The sequence below is a fragment of the Triticum urartu genome, chromosome 1, assembly GCF_003073215.2.
Source record: "Triticum urartu cultivar G1812 chromosome 1, Tu2.1, whole genome shotgun sequence".
NCBI classification, from domain to species: domain Eukaryota; kingdom Viridiplantae; phylum Streptophyta; class Magnoliopsida; order Poales; family Poaceae; genus Triticum; species Triticum urartu.
This window is the reverse complement of record NC_053022.1, coordinates 526,940,854-526,963,028: the sequence shown is the minus strand read 5'-3', so window position 1 is coordinate 526,963,028 and position 22,175 is coordinate 526,940,854. Positions and strand designations below refer to the sequence as shown.

The 22,175-nt window shown below is 46.9% G+C and overlaps 1 protein-coding gene across 1 annotated transcript; it reads left to right on the top strand.

Moving 5' to 3' along the window:
- Window positions 1–4,149: 4,149 nt before the first annotated feature.
- Window positions 4,150–5,588, top strand: LOC125537552. The gene is made up of 2 exons (XM_048700873.1): window positions 4,150–4,257; window positions 4,795–5,588. The coding sequence occupies exons 1-2, from the start codon at window positions 4,165–4,167 to the stop codon at window positions 5,152–5,154; spliced, it is 453 nt and encodes a 150-aa protein (XP_048556830.1). The 5' UTR covers window positions 4,150–4,164; the 3' UTR covers window positions 5,155–5,588.
- Window positions 5,589–22,175: the final 16,587 nt, after the last annotated feature.

Genomic DNA, 22,175 nt, shown 5'->3' with positions numbered 1-22,175 from the left:
GGCAGACGCGGTTGTGGCCCCTGCCAAACTTCTCATTACAATTGAAGCATAGGCCCAGGCGACGGCGTTCCTCCATCTCTGTCTGTGACAGGCGTTTGATTGGGCGCCCTTCTGGCAGACTAGGAGCAGGGGGTGCGGCTGGTAGAGCCGGTGCGGGGGGCGCGAGGCGTGGTACGGGCGCCGGCAGGATGCCCTTCTGCTGAAAACGCACCGGTGGCGCGGAGGTGAGCGCGCACTGGTCGCGCAGCTCCAACTTGCGGGCGAGGCTCATGGCGACGGCGAGGGACTGCGGGTTGTGGATTTCCACGTCGAGGCTGAGGGGTGGCTGGAGTCCCGCGGTGAAGATCTGAACCTTCTGTGTCTCTGATAAGATGCCTGCCCGGGGGAGGAGCGCCTCAAGCCGCTCCTGGAAGTCGACTACGGACGTTGTGCGCTTGCACGCCATTAGTTCGCCCAGCGGGTTAGCGCGTAGAGGTGGCCCGAAGCGGAGGTTGAGCAGCTCGGAGAAGCGGCGCCACGGCGGAGTGCCCTCGTCACGCTGGACCTGCATGTACCACAGCTGGGCAGAACCCTCAAGGTTGTAGGACGCCATCCAGACTTTTTCCTCCTCGGCGATCCGTTGTTGATGGAAGAAGGACTCGCATCTATTGAGGAAAGCGAGCGGATCTGACTTGCCGTCGAACTTGGGGAAGTCCATCTTCTGAAACCGGGGCGGGCGATCATTGTGGTGCTGCCCATCGTGGGCGCCGGTAGCGCTCGATGAGGAGGTGAACTTGTCCTTCTGGAGCGCGGCGACGGACGTCTGCAGGGACGCCACCGTTGCAGTCAAGGCCTCGATCATCGTGGCCAGATCAGCGGTGGTTGGTTCTGCCATGCCGGAAGTGACCGAGGCGGCGGCGGATGGTGGCGATGGAGGTGTGCTTGGCGCGGACGCAGGGGTGGCGGCGGGCTGCGGATGGAGCGCGGACGAGGAAGAGGATCGCCTGGAACCTGATACCAAGTTGTCAAGGACCTCGGTGCCCAACACAACAGGACCTCGACTACGTAGTTCGTAGTCTCGGTTGATAGGAGCGCTAGGGTTTTTGCCTAACTGCTCAATGGTGCAGGAGAAGAGATTAGGAATAGAGGAGGAGGTAGGAGATAATGATTTATTGCCTGCGTCCAAGGGTGCAGATTACAGGATATATAAAGGCCTTATGGGCTTCTAACAAATTAGGAAACTAACTACTCCTGGACTCCTAACAAACTAGGAAACTAACTACTCCTGGACTCCTAACAAACTAGGAAACTAACTACTCCTGGACTCTAGGAACCAACGTAGGATCAGGACTCCTTGTCATGCCTCGCCAGCTGTGGCCGTCGGCTGCTGCCCCTGGGCGCGCGACCCGCGCCTGTACGCAGCGCTCCACATGACAACATCTAGATGTGCCATAAGTATTGCACATCTAAGTTCTATGTCATTGATCTTACGTTGAGATCCGTGTGGATATTTTCTTTTTCTTTTTTCTTTTCCTCTTTATGTTTGATTCACTCATTTAGATGTGCAATAACTAGAGCACATCTAGATGTGCCCTAAACACACCCATATAATCTATGCCAGTCAGACATATTTTTTGATTGCCTAGAGCCCATGCAGGAGGTTAAAAACAGATTGTTTACACGAGCACAACATCATACATAGGGAACCAAGTACGGTTACCACACGCAGTGCTCTTCATCGTTTGAAATTTTTTGAACTTCAGAATAACGGCCAAGATACATGCTAGACCAGATCCAGCACACACTTAAGGCACGTTCAGTGGATGCATGCAACACTTGACCCCGTGAGCTGGCCCTCTGTTTGAGCGTCGGCACTATATTTTTGCTAAAAGAGACGATATATAGTAAGCCACAGCCCGGCTCGAGCAGTCACGTCCGTTGCGGTATTGTGCAAGCACGCCACATAGACGGAAACCGAGTGCCTGGGGTTTAGCATATGCATGCCATGGAGCTAGAGAAATCATAGCCCAGTACAGAGGCCAGCACGCTGCATGCAATGCGGCCGAACCGCTGAGGTCCACTATCACGGCCTGGCTGGTCCTACCCGGAACTTTCATGCACTCCACTTGCTCGGCCACAACTAGGAAGTGTTTGTTTTCCGAGACTTTTTTTTATGTAGGGATTAGAAAAAGTCGGAAAAGACTTTTTAGGGACTAAATTAGTCATTTGGGACTAAATGAAAAAGACTGTCAATGAGAGTCTTTTTTGGGACTTTTCCAACAATGCCCCTCCATGTATTCAATGGCCCGCCACCCCATGGTGTTGTTTGATTGTTATTTTTCTATATACTAGAGGCAACATGGTCATTTAATAACCTCTAGAAAGGGACTAGGGACTTTTTAGTCTCTGGAAACAAACAGGAAGAGACTTTTTAGGAACTAAAGACTTTTTAGTTGAGACTAGAAAAAGTCCTAGGACTTATGAACCAAACAGGGCCCTAGTTGTGCCATACAACGTAGTGCACGCAAAGGGACCTGTTCTGAGTTCGGCCCCGTACTAAAAAATCTGGAACGGGTGCTAGAGGATTCGGTGGCGTAGGACACGAGATACTGGACCGTAACCCCAGTTAATAGCTACCGCATGCGAGTAGTATATGTTCCACGTATTACACACTGTCGCTCTTTAGCTCCATCATGATGCATGCAGCGCACGGCGTTGATAAAGTGCGCCAGTGCCGCCGTGCACTGAAAGTGCGCTCCGATCATAACCACACTTTGAACTGTGCTCTGGAGGCTGTCGTTCATTGCCGCTATCAAGAATCAGGCGGATGGAGGTCATGGCAGCAGCAAGGCAGGGGCCGTGTGAGAGTAGCGGGAGATGTGATTGGAAGTGGTTGGAAGAAAAGGGGCTCTACTTGCGAAAATTTAGAAACATGCGACTCTCGAGTGCCGCTCATGGTCCCAACGCGCAGATGAAGGCTCAATCGAATCTCCTTTTTTTTTGACTGGCCAACTAAGTCTCCTCGTCTGGCCTAGTGGATGAAAGCCCTTTTTTGAGACACGATGGATGAAGGTTCAACCGAATCTCCTATTGACGTGACGAAGTGGTGGGTCCTAAATTGAAGTGAACGACGTGAAAGAGATGGCAGGTTAATGCCAACTGGTGGAGACAACACGCAGGGTTATGTTGCCAATTTTTACGCAAGCGTTGGTGGCACAGATTGAACTAGAGTGGCACCCTTCGCATATCCAAGTTTAGTAGTGGCACTGACCAATATTCACAAAATATATTGGTCCAGTTTGTTAGACTAGTGATCGTGACTCTATGGTGTCGTTGCCAAATGGAGGCACCATAATAGGAGTCTTTGGTTTCTTCCAAATAGTGGTCAATTGGTAGGCGACGGTGACCCTCGGTGTGGTCTCGGCTCATGGTGGTAGTTGTGCTCACAGTCGCTTTTCCATTGACAACGTAGTCGTCAATTCCTATATGAATTCTTGAAATCTTGAACGAGCTTCTCTAATATCTAACGGGTTAATGCCCTTCAAGCGGGTCATGAAGGCCCTCTCTGGTGGTGAATGGATGAGTTAATTACAAGAAACCATCACATTTGTGGCTAGGTTTGTAGGAAATTATCAAATCGTTAATCTGTTGTAAAAAACACCGTAAAATCTCTTAACCCGTTGCAAAAAGCATTGAACAGCCGTTTAGCCTTGTTTGATCTCTTTTCCGACAGGTGGGCTCCGAAAACGCTGACGTGGCATGACGGACAGGCAAACGGCGCCGTTAGGAACAAAACGCTCAAGACGCCGCGCCGGTTGGTCCTTGTCAGACAGTCCCCCCCGCGCCCCCCCTCTCTCTCTCTCTCTCTCGCGCGCCCCTCTCCTCTGTCTCCTCTCTCTGGCTCTGGTCGCCGTCGGTGAGAAGCCAGCTCGCCGCTGTCCGCCATGGTTTCGTGGAGCGACGACAGCGAGGAATAGGGCTACGAGTACTCTTCAGGTGGCTCCCTTATCAAGGTCAGTGATGTGTACTCGTAGCTAGTGATCTCTGAGCTAGGGTTTCGGTTTGGGGATTTTGTTTTTCCTGCTCATTTTGAACCCGTGAGATGGATTTTGTGCGTTTCTTTTGTTGATGTAGATCCCGGCTACAATCGAGGACCCGAACTACTCTGGTGTTGACGATGAGGTGATGGTGATATGTGAGCATGGCCAGCCGGCAGAGAGGCATGTTTGCTTCTCAGGCATTAGCACTGGGAGGAGGTTCCTTGCCTATGGACTTGATGTGAGTGCTAGCAAAAATCTGTAGTTTGCTTATTTTGTGAAAAAACTACAAATTGTTCATATGCACTGTTCACTGTTCACTGTTCATGTTCACTGTTCACCTAGTAGTTTAGTTAAAGGTACTGTCATGTACCATACCATAGTGAGTGAGTGAAGTAAATGAATTGTTCATACATATAAATGAACAACACCACAGTGATATAAATGAAGTAAATGAATTAAATTGCGATTTTAAAAATTAAGTACATAGATATAAATTAAGGTGTCCATAGTGACTGAGTGAGTAAATTGTGTTGTTAAAAAGTATCACAGTGCATTGTTCATAGATATAAATGAAGTAAATGAATTGAAGTGAATTGTATTGTGCTGTTAAATGAATTAAGGTATAAATGAAGTAAATTCAGTGTAGTATGCTGTTAAAAATTCAGATATAAATGCAGAATTGTGCATGTGCAGTATACAATAGTTGTTTTGAATTGGACTGAATAGAAGTGAAGTGAAAAAGGAAGTAAATGCATTTGTACTTGTTCTTTTGCAGGAAGCAAGCAGCTGTGGTGTTGTTCAGTGGGTAGATGAGGAGTGGCCAGAGCATCTGCAGAATGCTCTTCACAAACTATGGCTTTTGTATGAGGATTGCCAGCGTGCTAATAGGATGGCATGTCTGGAACATGCATCACTTGTCCACAATCTCACATCACAGAAGAACAAGCTACAGGAGACTTATGAGAAGCTTGTTGAGGATGTGAACAACCTACTTGATACCCAGGACAATATTCCCAAGGAAAATGAGGTCCAACAAGGTGAACATGAGGAGATCACTCCTCCTTTGGACAACAATATTTCAGCTTTGAAGGAACAGCTGGGTGCAATGGATGCTGAGAACAAAGAACTGAAGTAAAAGGTTGACCAGTTGAGGAGCATTCAGGTTGCCCAAGGTAATGTGATTAGGAATCTGAAGTTTGCTCATTTGAAGGAGAAGGAAAAGTTGAGCACTGAGAGGAGGAATTTGGAGTTTCACATTGCTGATCTTGTCAAAGCTAGTGACAAGAACAAGAGAAAGCTGAAGGACATCAAGGATATTTGTGATGAAGAGTGATTCGTAATCTGACCATGTGGGTCATTATCTTAAGTTTCAAGCATTGAACTATGGCTTGTCATGTGTGAACTAGTGGAAGTTTGCAGTATTTGAAGTAGGGTGTAGCCTTGAACTATGTCTTGTAAGCTTTGAACTATGGTGTCATGATGTTAACTATGTTGTTGACTAGAGTTGTTAAGTATGATGTTAACTATGGTGTCATGATGTTAACTATGTTAGTGACTAGAGTTGTTAAGTATGATGTTAACTATGTTAGTGACTAGAGTTGTTAAGTATGATGTTAACTATGTCATTGATATTAACTATGGCACCGTAGATGATCAAATTAGGATATGTTGGATATCGTCGACGCCGAGGCACCGTAGATGATCAAATTAGGTTATCTTGGATGCCATCGACGCCGAGGCACCCTAGATGATCAAATTAGGTTATCTTGGATGGCGTCGATGCCGAGGCACCCTAGATGATCAAATTAGGTTATCTTGGATGCCGTCGACGCCGAGGCACCCTAGATGATCAAATTAGGTTATCTTGGATGCCGTCGACGCCGAGGCACCCTAGATGATCAAATTAGGTTATCTTGGATGCCGTCGACGCCGAGGCACCCTAGATGATCAAATTAGGTTATCTTGGACGCCGTCGACGCCGAGGCACCCTAGATGATCAAATTAGTTTATCTTGGATGCCGTCGACGCCGAGGCACCCTAGATGATCAAATTAGCTTATCTTGGATGTCGTCGACGCCGAGGCACCCTAGATGATCAAATTAGGTTATCTTGGATGCCGTCGACGCCGAGGCACCCTAGATGATCAAATTAGGTTATCTTGGATGCCGTCGACGCCGAGGCACCCTAGATGATCAAATTAGGTTATCTTGGATGCCGTCGACGCCGAGGCACCCTAGATGATCAAATTAGGTTATCTTGGATGCCGTCGACGCCGAGGCACCCTAGATGATCAAATTAGGTTATCTTGGATGCCGTCGACGCCGAGGCACCCTAGATGATTAAATTAGGTTATCTTGGATGCCGTCGACGTCGAGGCACCCTAGATGATCAAATTAGGTTATCTTGGATCATAGTAGTAGCCACATTCATCACACTTATTAGCAAACAATAAGAAAATTAGGAGCCACAACTAACCAGAAAGTACTCAACCAAAATTAAGCCATAGCTAACCAGAAGCAACACCAAGTTTTCATCACAGCCCAACAATTCCACTAGGTACCTTACATGAAAGTACTCATGACAACCAGAATAAAGATGTTTAGAACATCAACAGCTAACCAGAAGCAACACAAGTTTTCTTCGCAGCCCAATAAGTCCACTAGGTACCTTACATGAAAGGTGTCATCACAACCAAAATGCAAATGTTTTGAACATCATCAGCTCAACACAACTTCACCTGCTCCCTTGAGAACAGTTGAACCACTCAGACATCTTAAAGGATGGCTTCCTCACTCTTCCACTACCTGCAACTCTTGGGGGGATGAACTTGTTTCTTCCTCTTGGCCCAGCAGCAGTAGAGGAACTTGGACCAGCACCAGCAGTAGAAGAACTTGGACCAGCACCAGCAGTAGAAGTTGCAGTCCTTGTAGTTTTAGCTTTCTTTGTTGCCCTTGTAGCAGGAGGAGCAGCAGCTGCACTAGGAGCAGAAGGAGCTCTCCTTGGTGCACTGGGAGCTGAAGCAGGAGCAGAAGGAGCTCTCCTTGCTACCCTTGGAGCCCTTGGAGCTGGTGGTGCTGGAGCTGCAGTTTGAGCAGCAGCAGGAGCAGAAGGAGCACTTCTCCTTGGTGGCATGGGAGCAGGAGCAGATACAGTTCTGGGTGTATCATCTCTCCTGTTTTCCTGAAATTACAGCATACAAATGTTAGAAACTGGTATGTGAAATTGTACAAAAACCTACTACAATAGTTACCTGGTGCCGGTTCATTCTCATAGCTAGGGCTGGTTTCAGAGCCTGCTTGCAACTAGTGTATCTATGCCTAGTCCTATTGCAATTGCTACAAGTGATAGTTGCCATCCTAGATGTATCCTTTGGAGCTGGCTTTTCAAACTTGCTCTTTCTCCTCTTTGTCTCTTTGTTTCCTGGCTTTTCTTTGAACACCGGTGGTTCAATGTCAGGGGTTCTAGTATTTGGCCACAAATCAGGCCCAGGCACAGGGAAAACTATTGGACTATAAGCTGCCTTATACATTGGTTTCTTGAAGAAATCATGAATAAAATCTTCTGGCACAAGTTTTGCCTTGTTGATTGCAGAAACACTATGATTGCAAGGTACTCCACACATGTCCCACTTCCTACAACCACATGTATGATGCAACAAGTTAACTGCATATGTGCTTTCTCCACTTGTCACCTGGAAGAGATCAGGTCCAACTTTGATAGACTGACAAAACCTAGAATGATGTTTTGCTTCCTCTAGCTTTTCAGCATATGTTGGGCATATCTGCCACTTAGCAGTCTTAGTCTTTGTCCTATTTGCATTGAACTTCACTAACAACTTTGTCCTGATCCCATCTACCATGGTTCTAATGGGTTTGGCTCTGACATCAAGTATCATCTTGTTAAAAACTTCACTTATATCCTGTTTGAATGAACTATAGTTTGAGAATACTACAACAATGCCATGTATGAAATTAATAAACAAAGACAATTAATAAGCAATGCAAGCAATGATTGGAGTAGAGATAGTAGTACCTTTTGCCTGTCAGATAAAATAGTGTAGTAGCCAAACTTGCCTGACTCACCACCAATGGCATATTTTAATTGAGTAAGAAACCAAGACCAGCTTGCTGTGTTTTCCTTGTCCACTATTGCAAAAGCAATGGGAAATATGTTATTGTTTCCATCTCTTCCAGTGGCAGCCAAGATTTGCTACCCTGTGGTCAACTTTATGAAGCAACCATCCACACCTATCATACAAGATCACAAGTAGATTACCAACAAATTATTGGGTGTGCACATATAAATGTAGAGTCACTAGTTAATTAGTAGGTGTGCACATACCTATGAATGGTCTGCAACCATTAAGGAAACCCTCTTTGCAAGCATTGAGGCAGATGAACAAGCCATGGAATCTTGGGTTTTTGCTTGGATGTAGTTTCAGGTGCTTTATTGTGACAATGCATCTACTTCCTGGATTGGTTTCTAGCACAGCTTCTAGGTAATCCCTTATCCTATGATATTGTGCCTTCTGATCTCCTAGGACTACATTTGTGGCTAGCTTTCTTGCCCTATAGGCCATATGTATAGATACCTCTATTCCATGCTTTTGCTTCAAGTTTGAAATTATAGTCTGGACAGGTGTGTTGGGGTCTGTCCTCAACTGTTGCTCACATTCATGTGCCAACCACTTAGCAGTAACTTTTGTGCTCTCTTGTACTACTGGGCAGCTGTGAAGCAAGTTCAGTTTCTTTATACAGAATGTCTTCTCATGTGCTATCTGAGAAGCTGCAATGAAAAATGGACAATTCTCAAATTTGCAGACAGCTATAATCCTGTCTGGACAGTTCCTGTGGAAGGCATGGTTCCTATTTTGTGAGATGTGAAAATTAAGAAGTGCCCTCCTGAACTGGGTCACATCTAGGAAACAAAGCTTCTTCATAAATTGCTCTTCCGGGTTCTCCCTTTGCTCATCATACCAAACTCTAGGCTTCTTCTTTTTAGCCCTGCTCTTCCTATCAGTTGGAAGCTTCACACAAGGTATTTGAGCCCCATCATTATCCTCCTGACTTAGGTCACCAGGATTGCTCTCCTCATCAGATGAAGGAAACCAATCTTCCTCAATAATCTCATCCAAACTAGCATGAGATCTTGTAGTTGGCCCCTTTCTTTTACTTCCTCTGCTACTTCCTCCTATGCTGCTCCCTTCCTCCTCCTCCTCCTCTGGTGCCTTCACCTCCTCCTCCTCATATGCTTCATATGGCTCATCCACATCAGTGTCCCCTTCAATATGATGAAGTGGATCATCTCTATGCTTCTTCATTGCCTCAAGCCTATCAATTATATCCTCATCTGCTAGTAAATCTGTGTCACTGTCACTATCAGTGAAATCTTCAGCCATTAGCTCTGGAAGTTTTCTTTTAGCTGCCTTGTATTTCTCTTTTTCTTTCCCCTTTTTCCTGAACTTCTCAATCTCTTCATTCCTCTTCTGCTCCATCAGTTGCTCAATTTGCTCTTGATCTTGGTCTTGCTCCATGAAATACTCATGCCTCTCTTCACCAATCTCCATTGCAAATTCTGGTACCGGTGCACACTTCTGCTTCAAAAATGAACTCTCCTGTGTGTTAATGACCCGCACTGGCACTGGTTATGGCTTTGTTGGGCTAGGAAACAGTACTCCTACTGTATCTATCTCATACAGCATTGGCACACCTATTTCAGATAATGGAACTTGCTCCTCACAAACTGGTCCAATATTCAAATCACTAGGTCTTGGAGCATTGATTCTGATGACTGTTATGTTCACCACCTTCTGGCCTTTGATAACTAGGTCATCCAACATTTCCTCCACCTTATCATTATCTGTCAGTTCTTCCATACCTGAAACCCCAACACCTGGATCTCTGACATAATACATAAAGTCTGTCATCCCATAACCTTCAAGCTCTATTAGTGCAATCAGATTGTAAAATGTGATATCATCCACATTTAGGCTTCTTTCAAGATTATCTCTGTCATGGAAATGGAATCTGACTTCCCACACTTCATCATTCAATCTACAGTTCAAGTAAAGCAATTCAGTTCAAGTAAACAATTCAGTTAAAAGTTAAAGATTCAGTTAAAAATATAGTTTCAGTTAAAAATTCAGTTAAAAGTTAAAGATTCAGTTAATAGAAACAATTCAGTTAATGTTTCACTTAAAGATTTAACTAAAGTTTCAGTTAGAAATACAGTTTAAGTTAAAATTACAGTTTCAGTTAAAATTCAGTTAAAAGTTAAAGACTCGGTTATATATTCAGTTAGTATAAACAATTCGGTTAATGTTTCACTTAAAGATTTAACTAAAGTTTCAGTTAAAAATACAGTTTAAGTTAAAATTACAGTTTCAGTTAAAAATTCAGTTAAAGTTTCAGTCCAAAATACAATTAAAGTAATTTGTTCACTTAACAATTCAGTACAGGATTCAATTATAAATTCAGTAACATTTTCATTTAAATATTCAGTTGTAAATTCAGTAATTGAGTAGGTTGAAATTGAGTTTAACATTCAGTAATTTCATGTAATTGAGTAGGTTCAAATTGAGTTTAACATTCAGTAATTTCAGTTAATGTTTAGGTGCCTACTACATACACTTAGAACCCTAGAACTACATAAACACTTCACTTACATGTCTGACCACATAAACAACCTACAATAATAATCGTATAACACTTAGAGCCCTAACCCTAGAACCCTAACCCTAGAAACTAAATCCGGGTACGGAAAGAGAAAACTTACGAGACACCGCCGAAGGAGGATGCGTAGTGATGGCTCCCCTCTGGATCTTCCTTCACGGCCTTGGCGAACGCCCTCGCCGCCGCGTACTCAACACAGTAAGACGGCGACGGTGGCTGTGGAAGAGGCGGAGCCTGAGATGGGTTTGAACTGCCGCAAACCTCTGTTGGATCTGCAGGAGCACCACTGCCACCAGATGCATCGCCAGCACCACTGCCACCGCCATCATCACCGCCACGCGAGGTGGCCATCACTGGCAGTGAGCAAGGGCGAGAGAGGAGAGGGGAGCGGGGCGAGAGAGGAGAGGCGAGCGGGGCGAGAGAGAGGGGGCGCGGGGGGACTGTCTGACAAGGACCGACCGGCGTGGCGTCTTGAGCATTTTGTTCCTAACGGCGCCGTTTGCCTGTCCGTCATGCCACGTCAGCGTTTTTGGGGCCCACCTGTCGGAAAAGAGATCAAACGAGGCTAAACGGCTGTTCAGTGCTTTTTGCAATGGGTTAAGAGATTTTACAGTGTTTTTTGCAACAGATTAACGACTTGGTAGTTTCCTGCAAACCTAGCCACAAATGTGGTGGTTTCTTGCAATTGACTCTTACGATTATATTCAACCTTTCTAAAGTAGGCAAGGTCTTCTTCCTCTGATGGAGTGCATGTTTCCACGTCAATATTGCATTCACCTAAACTTGGCCATCGTATTTGGTGGATGCTTTTCTCTAATATAACGAATAGTGAGAAATACCTACTTCGCCTCCAAGATACATTGTGACCTTTTGTATGACCATTCGAAGAGTTCGCTTTTGTCAAACAGTCTCTACAATCAAAACTTAGAATCCATTTTGTTCTTTCACCCTATGTATGCATCCCTCTTCAAGAGTGCTTTGTCTTGTAGTGGAGTACATTGTCTTCATGAATGTACATTTTGCTTAGTGAAATGGAATCAGTATTATGTGTGGCTGTTTAACGAGCAATTATGTTGCTCATTGTGAGTCATCTGTCATCCTTAATTATCATTATTGTATTGTAATTGCTAATTATAAAGTAACTATGGTGCATCTTAACTTGTTATGAAATTTAGCATTTTGATATTGTCCAAGCGATATCTCTTTCGTATTTATGATGTCATGACAATTAATTGATTTGCATACATGTGTTGGTGAACAAGTGATCGATCACTATAACACCCCGGTAGCTCATCTACAGTAATCACACACTAATGGTGCCATGTCATCGCTATTAATTTACTAAACCTCACTTTGGTCCAAACCAAGTTCAAATTCAAAATTTAAAATAAAGTCAAAATAAAACTTCTTCAAATAAATAAATAAAAATGTTCATTTTATTGCAAATATTCACTAACTGTTTGATATGAAGAAACCAACATTTTTGAAGTTGTTAAAATGCCCCTGGAAGTTAAACAGTGGACCAGCAGCCATTTTAACCAACCTTTTCAATTTCTAAAAATGCTTAAACAACTCCAAATGCTTGGAGACTTTTTGTACAACACCAAAATACTGCAATGGAATTATGTGTCAAGTTCCACCCCTGGAAAAATTCATTTAGTACTCCAACTAAATGCAAAACAGAGGCTAGAAAATAAAATAGAAAAGAAAAGTGAAAATACTAAATCCTACTGGGCGTGTGGGCTGAGAGTGCTATAGTACATGGGCCAGCCCACCTTGAGGCCTTCCCCTTCCTGTACAGTACAGAGGAGGAGACAGGGGCGTGTCGTGGCGCACATCCACGCCTCCATGGCCGCGGATGTCGCCGTGTCGATCATCCGCCGACACCCCTGAGTAGGATAAGAGCCCCCCGTCGCTGTAGACAAACCCTAGCAGGCCATATCCCTGTTGCTCGCCCTCCTCTTCTCTGTTTAGATCATGTCTGAGCCGTTGTTGCCGCGCCATCATCGTCCTCGCGGCCACTGGCCTCCTCGTCGCCCGGGAGGATGTCCAGGAGCTTCAACATGGACGACTCCTTCGTTTGCTTGCTTCGATTCGAGTAGGGGCGCACCGGAAGCTCGCCATCGCCCGTCTTCTTCGCCACGGCCGCCGACGTTCGTTGTTAGATGTGCCGCCTCCCGAGCTCCCCCGACCTCCTGACCACGTCCACGAGCTCCATGGTGAGCCCCTCCTCCAATTCCCCTACTTCCCCCTTCGATCCATAGCCATTTTTCCATTTAAATTCGAATTAAAAATATTCTATAGAATATCAAAAAATTAATTAAACTCTGAAAAATCATATAAAATAATCCGTAACTCGGATGAAAATATTTTATATATGAAAGTTGATCATCAAAATGAGACGAATCTGAATACGCAATCCATTCGTTCGCCACGAGTCCCTAGCATAGCGAACCTGCAACCTTCCCCCTCTGGTCCGTTTGTCCGAAAACGCGAAACACCGGGAATAGTTTCCCGGATGTTTCCCCCCTTAGCCGGTATCGCCTACTACTGCGATAGGTCACCCCTAGCACCGCGTATTGCCATGTTATGCTTTGTGTTGCTTTGATTGCTCTATTATTTATTTGGGTTCCACCTCCGTTACTTCTCTTCGGTAGACCTCGAGACCGCCGCCGATACCCCGTGATCGACTACATCGACAACGACCCATCCTTCTTGCCTAAGCAACCAGGCAAGCCCCCCCTTTGATCAACCCGATATCGCCTATTCCTTCTCTCTACTGCTTGCATTAGAGTAGTCTAGCATGTTACTGCTTTCGGTTAATCCTATTCTGCTGCATAGTCTGTCATTATTGCTACAATTGTTACCCTTACATGCAATCCTAAATGCTTAGTATAGGATGCTAGTATTTCATCAGTGGCCCTACATTCTTGTCCGTCTGCCATGCTATACTACCGAGCCGTGATCACTCGGGAGGTGATGACGGGTATATATTTACATACATATTATATGATACATGTGGTGACTAAAGTCGGGTCGGCTCGTAGAGTATCCGCAAGTGATTCTGATATGAGGGCTGAAAGGACAGGTGGCTCCATCCAGATAGTGGTGGGCCTGAGTTCCCGATGGCCCCTGACTGTTACTTTGTGGCGGAGCGAAAGGGCAGGTTGAGACCACCTAGGAGAGAGGTGAGCCTGGCCCTGGTCGGCGTCCGCGGTTACGTCAAAATAACACGCTTAACAAGATCTTGGTATTTGATCTGAGTCTGGCCACTGGCCTATATGCACTAACCAACTACGCGGGAACAGTTATGGGCACTTGACGTCATGGTATTAGCCGAAGCCTTCTTGACGTCAGCGGCTGAGCGGCGCGCACTACTAGGAAAAGGCCTACTAATGACGCACCAGTTTTGCCTACTAATGGCGCATCACTGAGGCGCCATTAGTATCACACTACTAGTATTTTTTATTAATGGCGCACCACTGGTGCGCCATTAGTATCTGGTATACTAATGGCGCATCACCCAGTGCGCCATTAGTATATAACACCATGCGCCATTAGTATGCCTCCCAGGGACCATATTTAACCATGTGCTTTGGCACACTAATGGCACACTGCGGATAGATGCGCAATTAGTATACTTGGCATACTAATGGCGCACTCTGTCTTGATGCGCCATTAGTATCCTTTGGCATACTAATGGCGCACCTTGTGGTGATGCGCCATTAGTATGAATATTTGGTTTTTTTTACTTTTCTGATTTTTGCACAGGTTACAAAATATATTATTTGACAGAATATAGACAGTAGCACACAACAACAACAGATTCATCAAATACAATAGAAGATTAGTCTCCGAATACAATTCATCATATTAGTCTCCAAATTCAAAAGACCGAACAAAGATAAAACATTATAAGTCTCGAGACCGCGAGTATCGAGTTTGTCTTCACATTACAAGTCGATATCAATCATCTAAACTACCATCACATAGAAGAGAGCTGCGGTCATCACGATGAGCATCATCGCGATCAAACTGGTCTTCATCCGGTTCCTCCAACGCTCCCTCCTCTCTCCCGCTAGATAGCGGGCGTATCTAGATTCGGCCTCCGCCCTAGTGGTTTACCCTTTGTAACTGTTACCGCTGAAACGGTGAACCTGTCTCCGACACTCCTCCCAGTCGTCGTAGATTCCGAGAACCTTACCCTTGTACACGACATACGACGGCATCTCTATGCACAAGCCAAACAACTGACAATACATACATAAGCAATATATAAGTATGCAACAAAAGGATCGGAAGAGAAAAGCAAGACATTAATAGCACGATTCATGGTCCTACTAATAAATAGAATCGATTACATCTAAGTTGAATGACTGTCCAAACCAAAGAGACATACAATTCATTAAAGTTTAATTACAACATGAGCCAATCAATGTTTCAGAAGTACACATCACTACTTTCGACTCAACTCATGGACAGGAGCGCGGATGAAGCCGCCGTCTGTCGTGATGGTCATGAAATCGCGGGCGTTGTCAGCCTGTATTTGTAGCATTCCGTCTATCTCAATGTTGGACGGTTGATATCTAAGGAAGAACTACCCCGTGGTATGAAGGACATCTTGATGGATGATGTCCGCAAACTCTGACTGGATGCGAAAGAATTCTTGTCTGATGTCCGCGTCCTGGATTGCCGACAAGCTCGTGGCCCAATCTTTGAGATTATTTGGTAGCAGAAGGTGATGATGGTCCCTTACGATCGCCCGCATGTGATGGAGGGCGTAGTAGGCATCCTTCTGACCGCCAGGCGGCTGCTTGACGCAGCAGAGCGTCGTATTGTGGGCGAACACGTGCTTGCCGTACTTACGAACTGCCCTGATGAAGGTGCCTCCAGATTTGGCGTAGCCAGGGAGAACATCATCAAGAACTTTCTTGATATTTGTGTAGTCTATCTTGGAGTTACGGTTCGGGTCGAAATACGTGGCCATGGAATATTTCGGGCTTAAGAGGATGAGTGTGCAATGTGTGTCACTGCACAGAACACGGAATGTTAGAAAAAAAAGAACGATCGAAATCTAAGAAATCATATGTTACGGGGCGGTTAAGGGATGACTTACTCAGGAAAGTAAGGCACAAGGAAGTTATCCTTATCTGGGTTTGCTAGAATGACGTCTTCGAGGTGTGACCTCGCGACTTGGCGGTCCCCAGCGTTGCTCAAGAGCTTGGCACGCATGTAGAAGGGGTCGACGATCACGATGTCCGGGGTCTTGTCTCTAATGATCAGCATCTCCATACTCAGCGAAAATAGCCGAACGAAGGTGTAGTGTAGCGGATGAAAGTTGAACATAGCAAAGATGTCATCAAACCGCAGGACGATCGTACCCCCGATGGCGCCATCCACAAAGCCCTTGCCCTGTGGCACCTTGGCCACGAAAACTGGGTATGCCACATCATTCTCTCTGAGACGCCACTTCTCCAAAGAAAGAACACTGTCGTGCAGACTCCGCATAGCACCGGTTGCAGCATTGAGCATATTTGTCGGTAGCATCGCCCTACCCGCTACATGCACCCTCCTCGAGATATCCTTAGGTGAAGGTGGCCCGTCGTGAGCACGGATCATACTCGGTGCCGGCTGGCTCACACCGGCGGCCTTTTTAGTCGGCCGTTTCCGGCCCTTCTTCTTGATCTGCTGTAATGGGACCGAGTTCTGCTCATAGACCGCCTTCTTGAGCGTGTTGGGGCTGATAATATTTGGCACCTCCGCTATCTGAGGCTCGGTGAAGGCGGCAGCTGGAGGCGTCTCCTGAGAACTGAACGCCAGACGACGCCTGTTGCAATTGGGTTTCTCCGCCGTACCAGCTAGATCACGGTCGTCCTGTTTGGGTTCTTGAGAAGGAGGCCCACAGAACTCGTCACAGTACCCATGTTCGGCAAAGTACTTATCGACGTTGGTAAATGTACCATCGTCGTTGTCGTCGTCGTCCGGATCCTGTGCCATATGCATGTCCGGATCTTGTGCCATAGGGATGTCCGGCATGTCCGGTAGCGTTGCGGCGTTCTGCCATGGCTTGGCGCCGGCACGACTGGCGGTCTTGTCTGTGGGGTGGTGTCCCCTGCCCCCAAATGAATCTGGCTCTTCGACCAAAGCAAGGGCCAGCTTACGCAGGCGCTGAGGGTCATCTCATCTTCTTCGTCGGCCCCAGCGGGTCGAATCGGAGGTTACAGCTCATCGCAGCCTGGCAGCACCCGAACCACTTCAACCCTATACATTGTGGGTGGCATCGGATTACCGTGGAACACGGGGTTGCCCGGTTGAACGATTCTGCCCTTGGCGACATCGACCAACTCGCCGCCCACGAAGTGCAGGAGAGTGCAAGGAACGTTGGCAGCGCCCTGCGAAAACATGTAGGGCGTCAGGGATGCCCAGTCAAAGGCAAGGAGATAAAGTCCTCGGCCGAGAGGCTTAGTTACCGTGATGCCATCGAGCTCGGCTAATGTCGAGGCACCGCCAACGGAGGGCGTGCAACTGACGGAGGGGCCGCTTGTAGACACCAATACCGCCACCGCCGGAGACACCAATGGCGCCGCCTGCGCGTTGTGTGAGTTGCTGGCCGTGAAGCTGGGAATCGGGGGCGGCCCCTGTTGGCCACCCGCAATCCACGTCGTTATCCCATGAATCAAGGTAGGCATAATGCCGGTAAGAGTCGATCCCAGTTGTTGTTGCACTTGCTCTTGGACCATCTCCGGAATCCGCGCCACTTGCGCCTTGAGTGCTTCAACCTCGCGCGACTGGCTTTCCGAGCTGGTCTTTTTCTCCTTTCGCCCACCAGCGCCATAGTATGACGACCATTTTGTGGACAAGCCTTTGCCGGCCACACGACCAGCTGACGTCGGCTTATTGAGCTTATCCCTATTTTTCATTACGTTCAATGCCCTATTCAAAGGGGTGTCGAAAGGGGAGCTCTGGGACGACCCCGCGCTACTACTTTCTTTGTCCTGCGGAAGGAACGTGAACCATTTAGAAATATTGGGGATTAATTAGAATGCAACCATATGGAGCTAATTACGCGGGGGTGTATTCCTTACCAGAACAAGCTCAAGCTCCTTGGTCTTCGGATCCATGGTAAGCTCCTTTGTTACCGGGTCCTCCTTGTACCGGGCCCTGAGAAAGTTCCTGGTCTGCTTGTCACTGTATTTCTCGAAGCGGGGCGGTAGGCCTTGCTCGGCACGCTCCGCGTCCTCCTTGTCCCATACAAGCTCCGCCACTCTGTAACCGCCGGGACCAAGTTGGTGGACCCCTATGTTGAACTGCCGCATTTCTTTCCCCCACTGACTTGATTCGGGGGTTGCGGGGCTCTCGCACTTGATCTTGAACTCCTTGTAGTCATCTTCGCTCATCAAAGGATATTTCGCCTTGATCTTCTCATAACTATCACCTTTGTCAATCATTGCCTTCACCGTGCTTTTCCAAGTAGACAGGGCCGTGCTCATCGTCATGAGGGCGGCACCGTTCACTTTATTACCCGAGAGGAATGTGTTTGCGAACTCAGCGGGGAACTTGTATCGTTCGTGCAGCTTCGTGAAGAGGAGGCTGCGCAAATTCCCTCGGTCCTTATGCCTTAGGTTCTCGGTGTTGATCGAGGCGGTGCTCCGGAGAATGCACCCGAGCTGAATCGAGTACCCCTTGACTACGTGTTTGGGCGTCGTCGGATGCCCGTCGGAGTTCACTTCAGTAAATTCCTCCCTGATGGTTCCGAGCACGTTCGGGCGCCGGTCCTTCCGTTGCCTCTTCGGTTGCCTGCCATCTGTGCGTGCGCCGCCATCATCAGTGGTGGCATCCGCGGCGCCATCATCAGTGGTGTCATCCCCGACACCACTAGGGGTTGTGTAGTCAGGATTTGTGTCTTCCGCGGCATCCTCATAGCGGTGAGGTTCTTCCTCCAACTCCTGGAACAGCTCCCAGAATTGCTTGCCGCCCGAACCGCCGGCCTCATCGTTGTGGGCCATGTTTCGCTCTAAATAGGAAAAAAGTTTGGTCAAAAAGTTGGTTATTGTCAAGGAACAAGATCATGGTCTCATCATTTAGGGTTTATCGACACCGAGGCATCCTAAAAGCTAAGCTTTTATCATTTAGGGTTTGTCGATGCCCAGGCACCCTAAAAGCCTAAGCGTACATCATTTAGGTTCTCATCGACACCGAGGCACCCTAAAAGCCAAGGTTTCATCATTTAGGGTTTGTCGACGCTGAGGCACCCTAAATGCTAAGTTTTCATCATTTAGGGTTTATCGATGCCGAGGCACCCTAGGTTGGGCCTAATCGCTTGGCACTAATCAGTTGGCTCTATTGCCACCTATGTTGGGTTTATCATCTAGGGTTTATCGATGCCGAGGAGAATTTCTAAGTTGGGCCTAATAACTTGGCTCTATTGCCACCTATGGTTTAATGCAGCAAGAATAAAGGGGCAGTTGATCCTACTTAATTAAGTACTAAGATACCCCAGCCCATGCATTAGTAGCAAGTACCTCATATGTCCGATTTTTAGCAAAGTCATGCTAAAATTCACGGAAAATTTCAGCATGACCTTTGCTGAAAATAGGACATATGGAGTACCCGAATTTTCCAGAACGGAAGTTAATCGACATTCCGGCAAACTCAAGGGCCTCTCGGGGTACCTGCAAAATCATCACGACGCGAAGGGCCTCTCAAGGGCCTCAAGCAGCAGCGGCGTCTCCCAGGACCCCATTTTTTTGCTAAATTTCTTTGAGCAACAATCAGAGCAGAAAATTCAGCATATTTCTATATAATTTTTTTGGTATATATCAGGTTTTGGCTGCATTTGCAAATGCATTCCATGTACTGCAACCCTCGAGAATTCCTAGCATGAGGTTTGTCCATCACTTTTGGCTCACTTATTAATCTACTCATCCTATGTCAATATCCACATGCTATGTCATCTGATGTTCCTGAATCATTGTAGTTTAGGCACCATACAAGATTGTTAGTTCAATGTGCTTTATATCCTAGTTATACTACTGCAGGAAAGGAGGATCATCATACACATATATATGTATAGCAATTGACAGGAGCTTCATCATTTTTAGTAACAACAATACATATATAGCAATTGGAAGCAAACAGATGTACACATAAGATAGAAATGTAGTGCTGAAAGTTTAATGCTTACAAAAGACTTGCTGAAATAGTGAAAAATATGGAGTCACCAAGCTGGCTAAGAAACTCCCAAAGTCCACTAGCAAATCCAAGATCTAATCCTATTACACACATCATAACAATTTAAGATAATTAGGAAATGAAAAAGAAAGAGCTCAAAAAACAATCACAACAGAAAAATAATAAAAACCTAGTCCTAGAAGAAAATAAATCCTAAAAGAAAAGAAATCCTAAAATCTGGAGCAAGTCCTAGCAGTAGTAGTCCAACTAGATGGCCACCACTACTACTCCTATCTCTGTTTAGCATCATCAATACAGGCTTTGTACACACACGCAAACAAAGTCCATACGGCTTTGTACACACACGCACACAAAGCACACGGCCATGGCCATGACCGCCAGTAGCTGCAGCGCTAGCAACATTAGCAAGCAGCGGCCGCGGTGCAGCTAGCAACAGGCGGTGGCAATAGAGCAGTGGCGGTGACGGGCGCAGGTGACTGCAGGAGGACGCGGGCGAAGCGGCCAGAGGGCGCGGGGGCGGAGCGAGCTCGGGTCAGGCGGGAAGCAGCATCTACGGCGATGGATCCACGCGAAGGAAGAAGGGGATCGGCGGATGGGCTCACAGGGGGGGGGGCGTAGGCGAACTCGGTGAGGTCGGGGGCGGTCGAGGCGGCGCGGATCGAGGCGAAATCGACGACGGCAGAAGGAAGAAGACGATCTCGATCCCGTCGTTCGGCCGTGCCCTGGCTCGATCTGGACTTGTAGACGACGTGGAAGACGACGGTGAAGCCAGGGGACACACTATCTTGGCGTGGGGACGACGGTGGCCGCGACAATGACGACGGCGAGCGCGGTCACTGCACGAGCTCTCGCGCTCGAGTACGAGCTGAGGAGGAGGCGGCTTGATGGGGAAAGAGGGGGAATCGGGCGAGGGGTGGTCTCTCTGGAGGCGGCGGGGGTGTGGAGTCCGGCGAGGGTCGGGGCGGCAGGGGTGGGGGCGCGGGGGCGGCGGGGGTGGAGTCCGGTGAGGGTCGGGGCGGCGGCGTCGTGGGTCGGGGCAGCGCGCGGGTGGATCTAGCGGCGAGGGAGAGAGGGTCGAAGGGGATATGGCGAGGGAGAGGGAGGATAGCTAGGGGGAAGCTTACTAATGGCGCACCACACCTCGGTGCGCCATTAGAAATCTTTTTTTTAGATAGCAATGGCGCACCCCGCAGCGGTGCGCCATTAGAATGTTTTTTATTACAGTTCGAGCACATGTTATATTGCACCTAACCCAATCCACATCAGAACCCGCCCACTAGCCCGACTGGTCAGCACATAGCACACACCAGGAGGTCTTGGGTTTGATTCCTAGGCTCTGCAATATTTTTTTTGCATTTTAAATGTTGTTTGATATTTATTTGTGTTTAAACATGTTCAAACTTGTTTAAATCATAACAATAATATTTTTTTATAAAAACAGTAATAATTTTTTAAAATATATGTTCAAATTTGTTACTTGAAAATATCATCGGCGGCGGCGGTGGGGAAGCTTACTAATGGCGCACCACACCTCGGTGCGCCATTAGAAATCTTTTTTTAGATAGCAATGGCGCACCCCGTAGCGGTGCGCTATTAGAATGTTTTTTTATTACAGTTCGAGCACAGGTTATATTACACCTAACCCAATCCACATTAGAACCCGCCCACTAGCCCGACTGGTCAGCACGCAGCACACACACCAGGAGGTCTTGGGTTTGATTCCCAGGCTCCGCGATATTTTTTTGCATTTTAAATGTTGTTTGATATTTATTTGTGTTTAAATATGTTCAAACTTGTTTAAATCATAACAGTAATATTTTTTATAAAAATAGTAATAATTTTTTAAAAAATATGTTCAAATTTGTTACTTGAAAATATCATCGGCGGCGGCGGTGGAGCGGGGGAGGGTGCGGGGGGTGCCCGTTGGCGGCGGTGGAGCGGGGGAGGGTGCGGGGGGCCGGGTGCTCGTCGGCGGCGGTGGAGGGGGATCGAGATCGAGTGTCCTCATGAATTCAAAAAGTGCCCGTGAAATTTAAAAATATTCATGATATCAAAAAGTGCCCATGAAATACAATCGAGAAATGAAGACTACGATTTAAATACAATCGATCTTAGCTAGCTATCTGTTCACAATCTTCTTGCCCTTCTTTTTCGCAAATGGAGTTCTTCTGTGGAACGGACGTCCTTTAGGTAGGGTGGTCCTGCTTCTTCTTGTGGTGTGTGCTGCTACTACATCGTCGTCGTCATGTTCGATCTTCGGGTTGCCGTACTTGTCGAAGTCTTGCTTATTGGC

Coding starts and splice junctions, on each gene's coding strand:
- LOC125537552 (XM_048700873.1), top strand. CDS start 4,165: ATGGTGATATGTGAGCATGGCCAGCCGGCAGAGAGGCATGTTTGCTTC. Junction 4,258..4,794: donor TCCTTGCCTATGGACTTGAT/GTGAGTGCTAGC, acceptor GTTCTTTTGCAG/GAAGCAAGCAGCTGTGGTGT.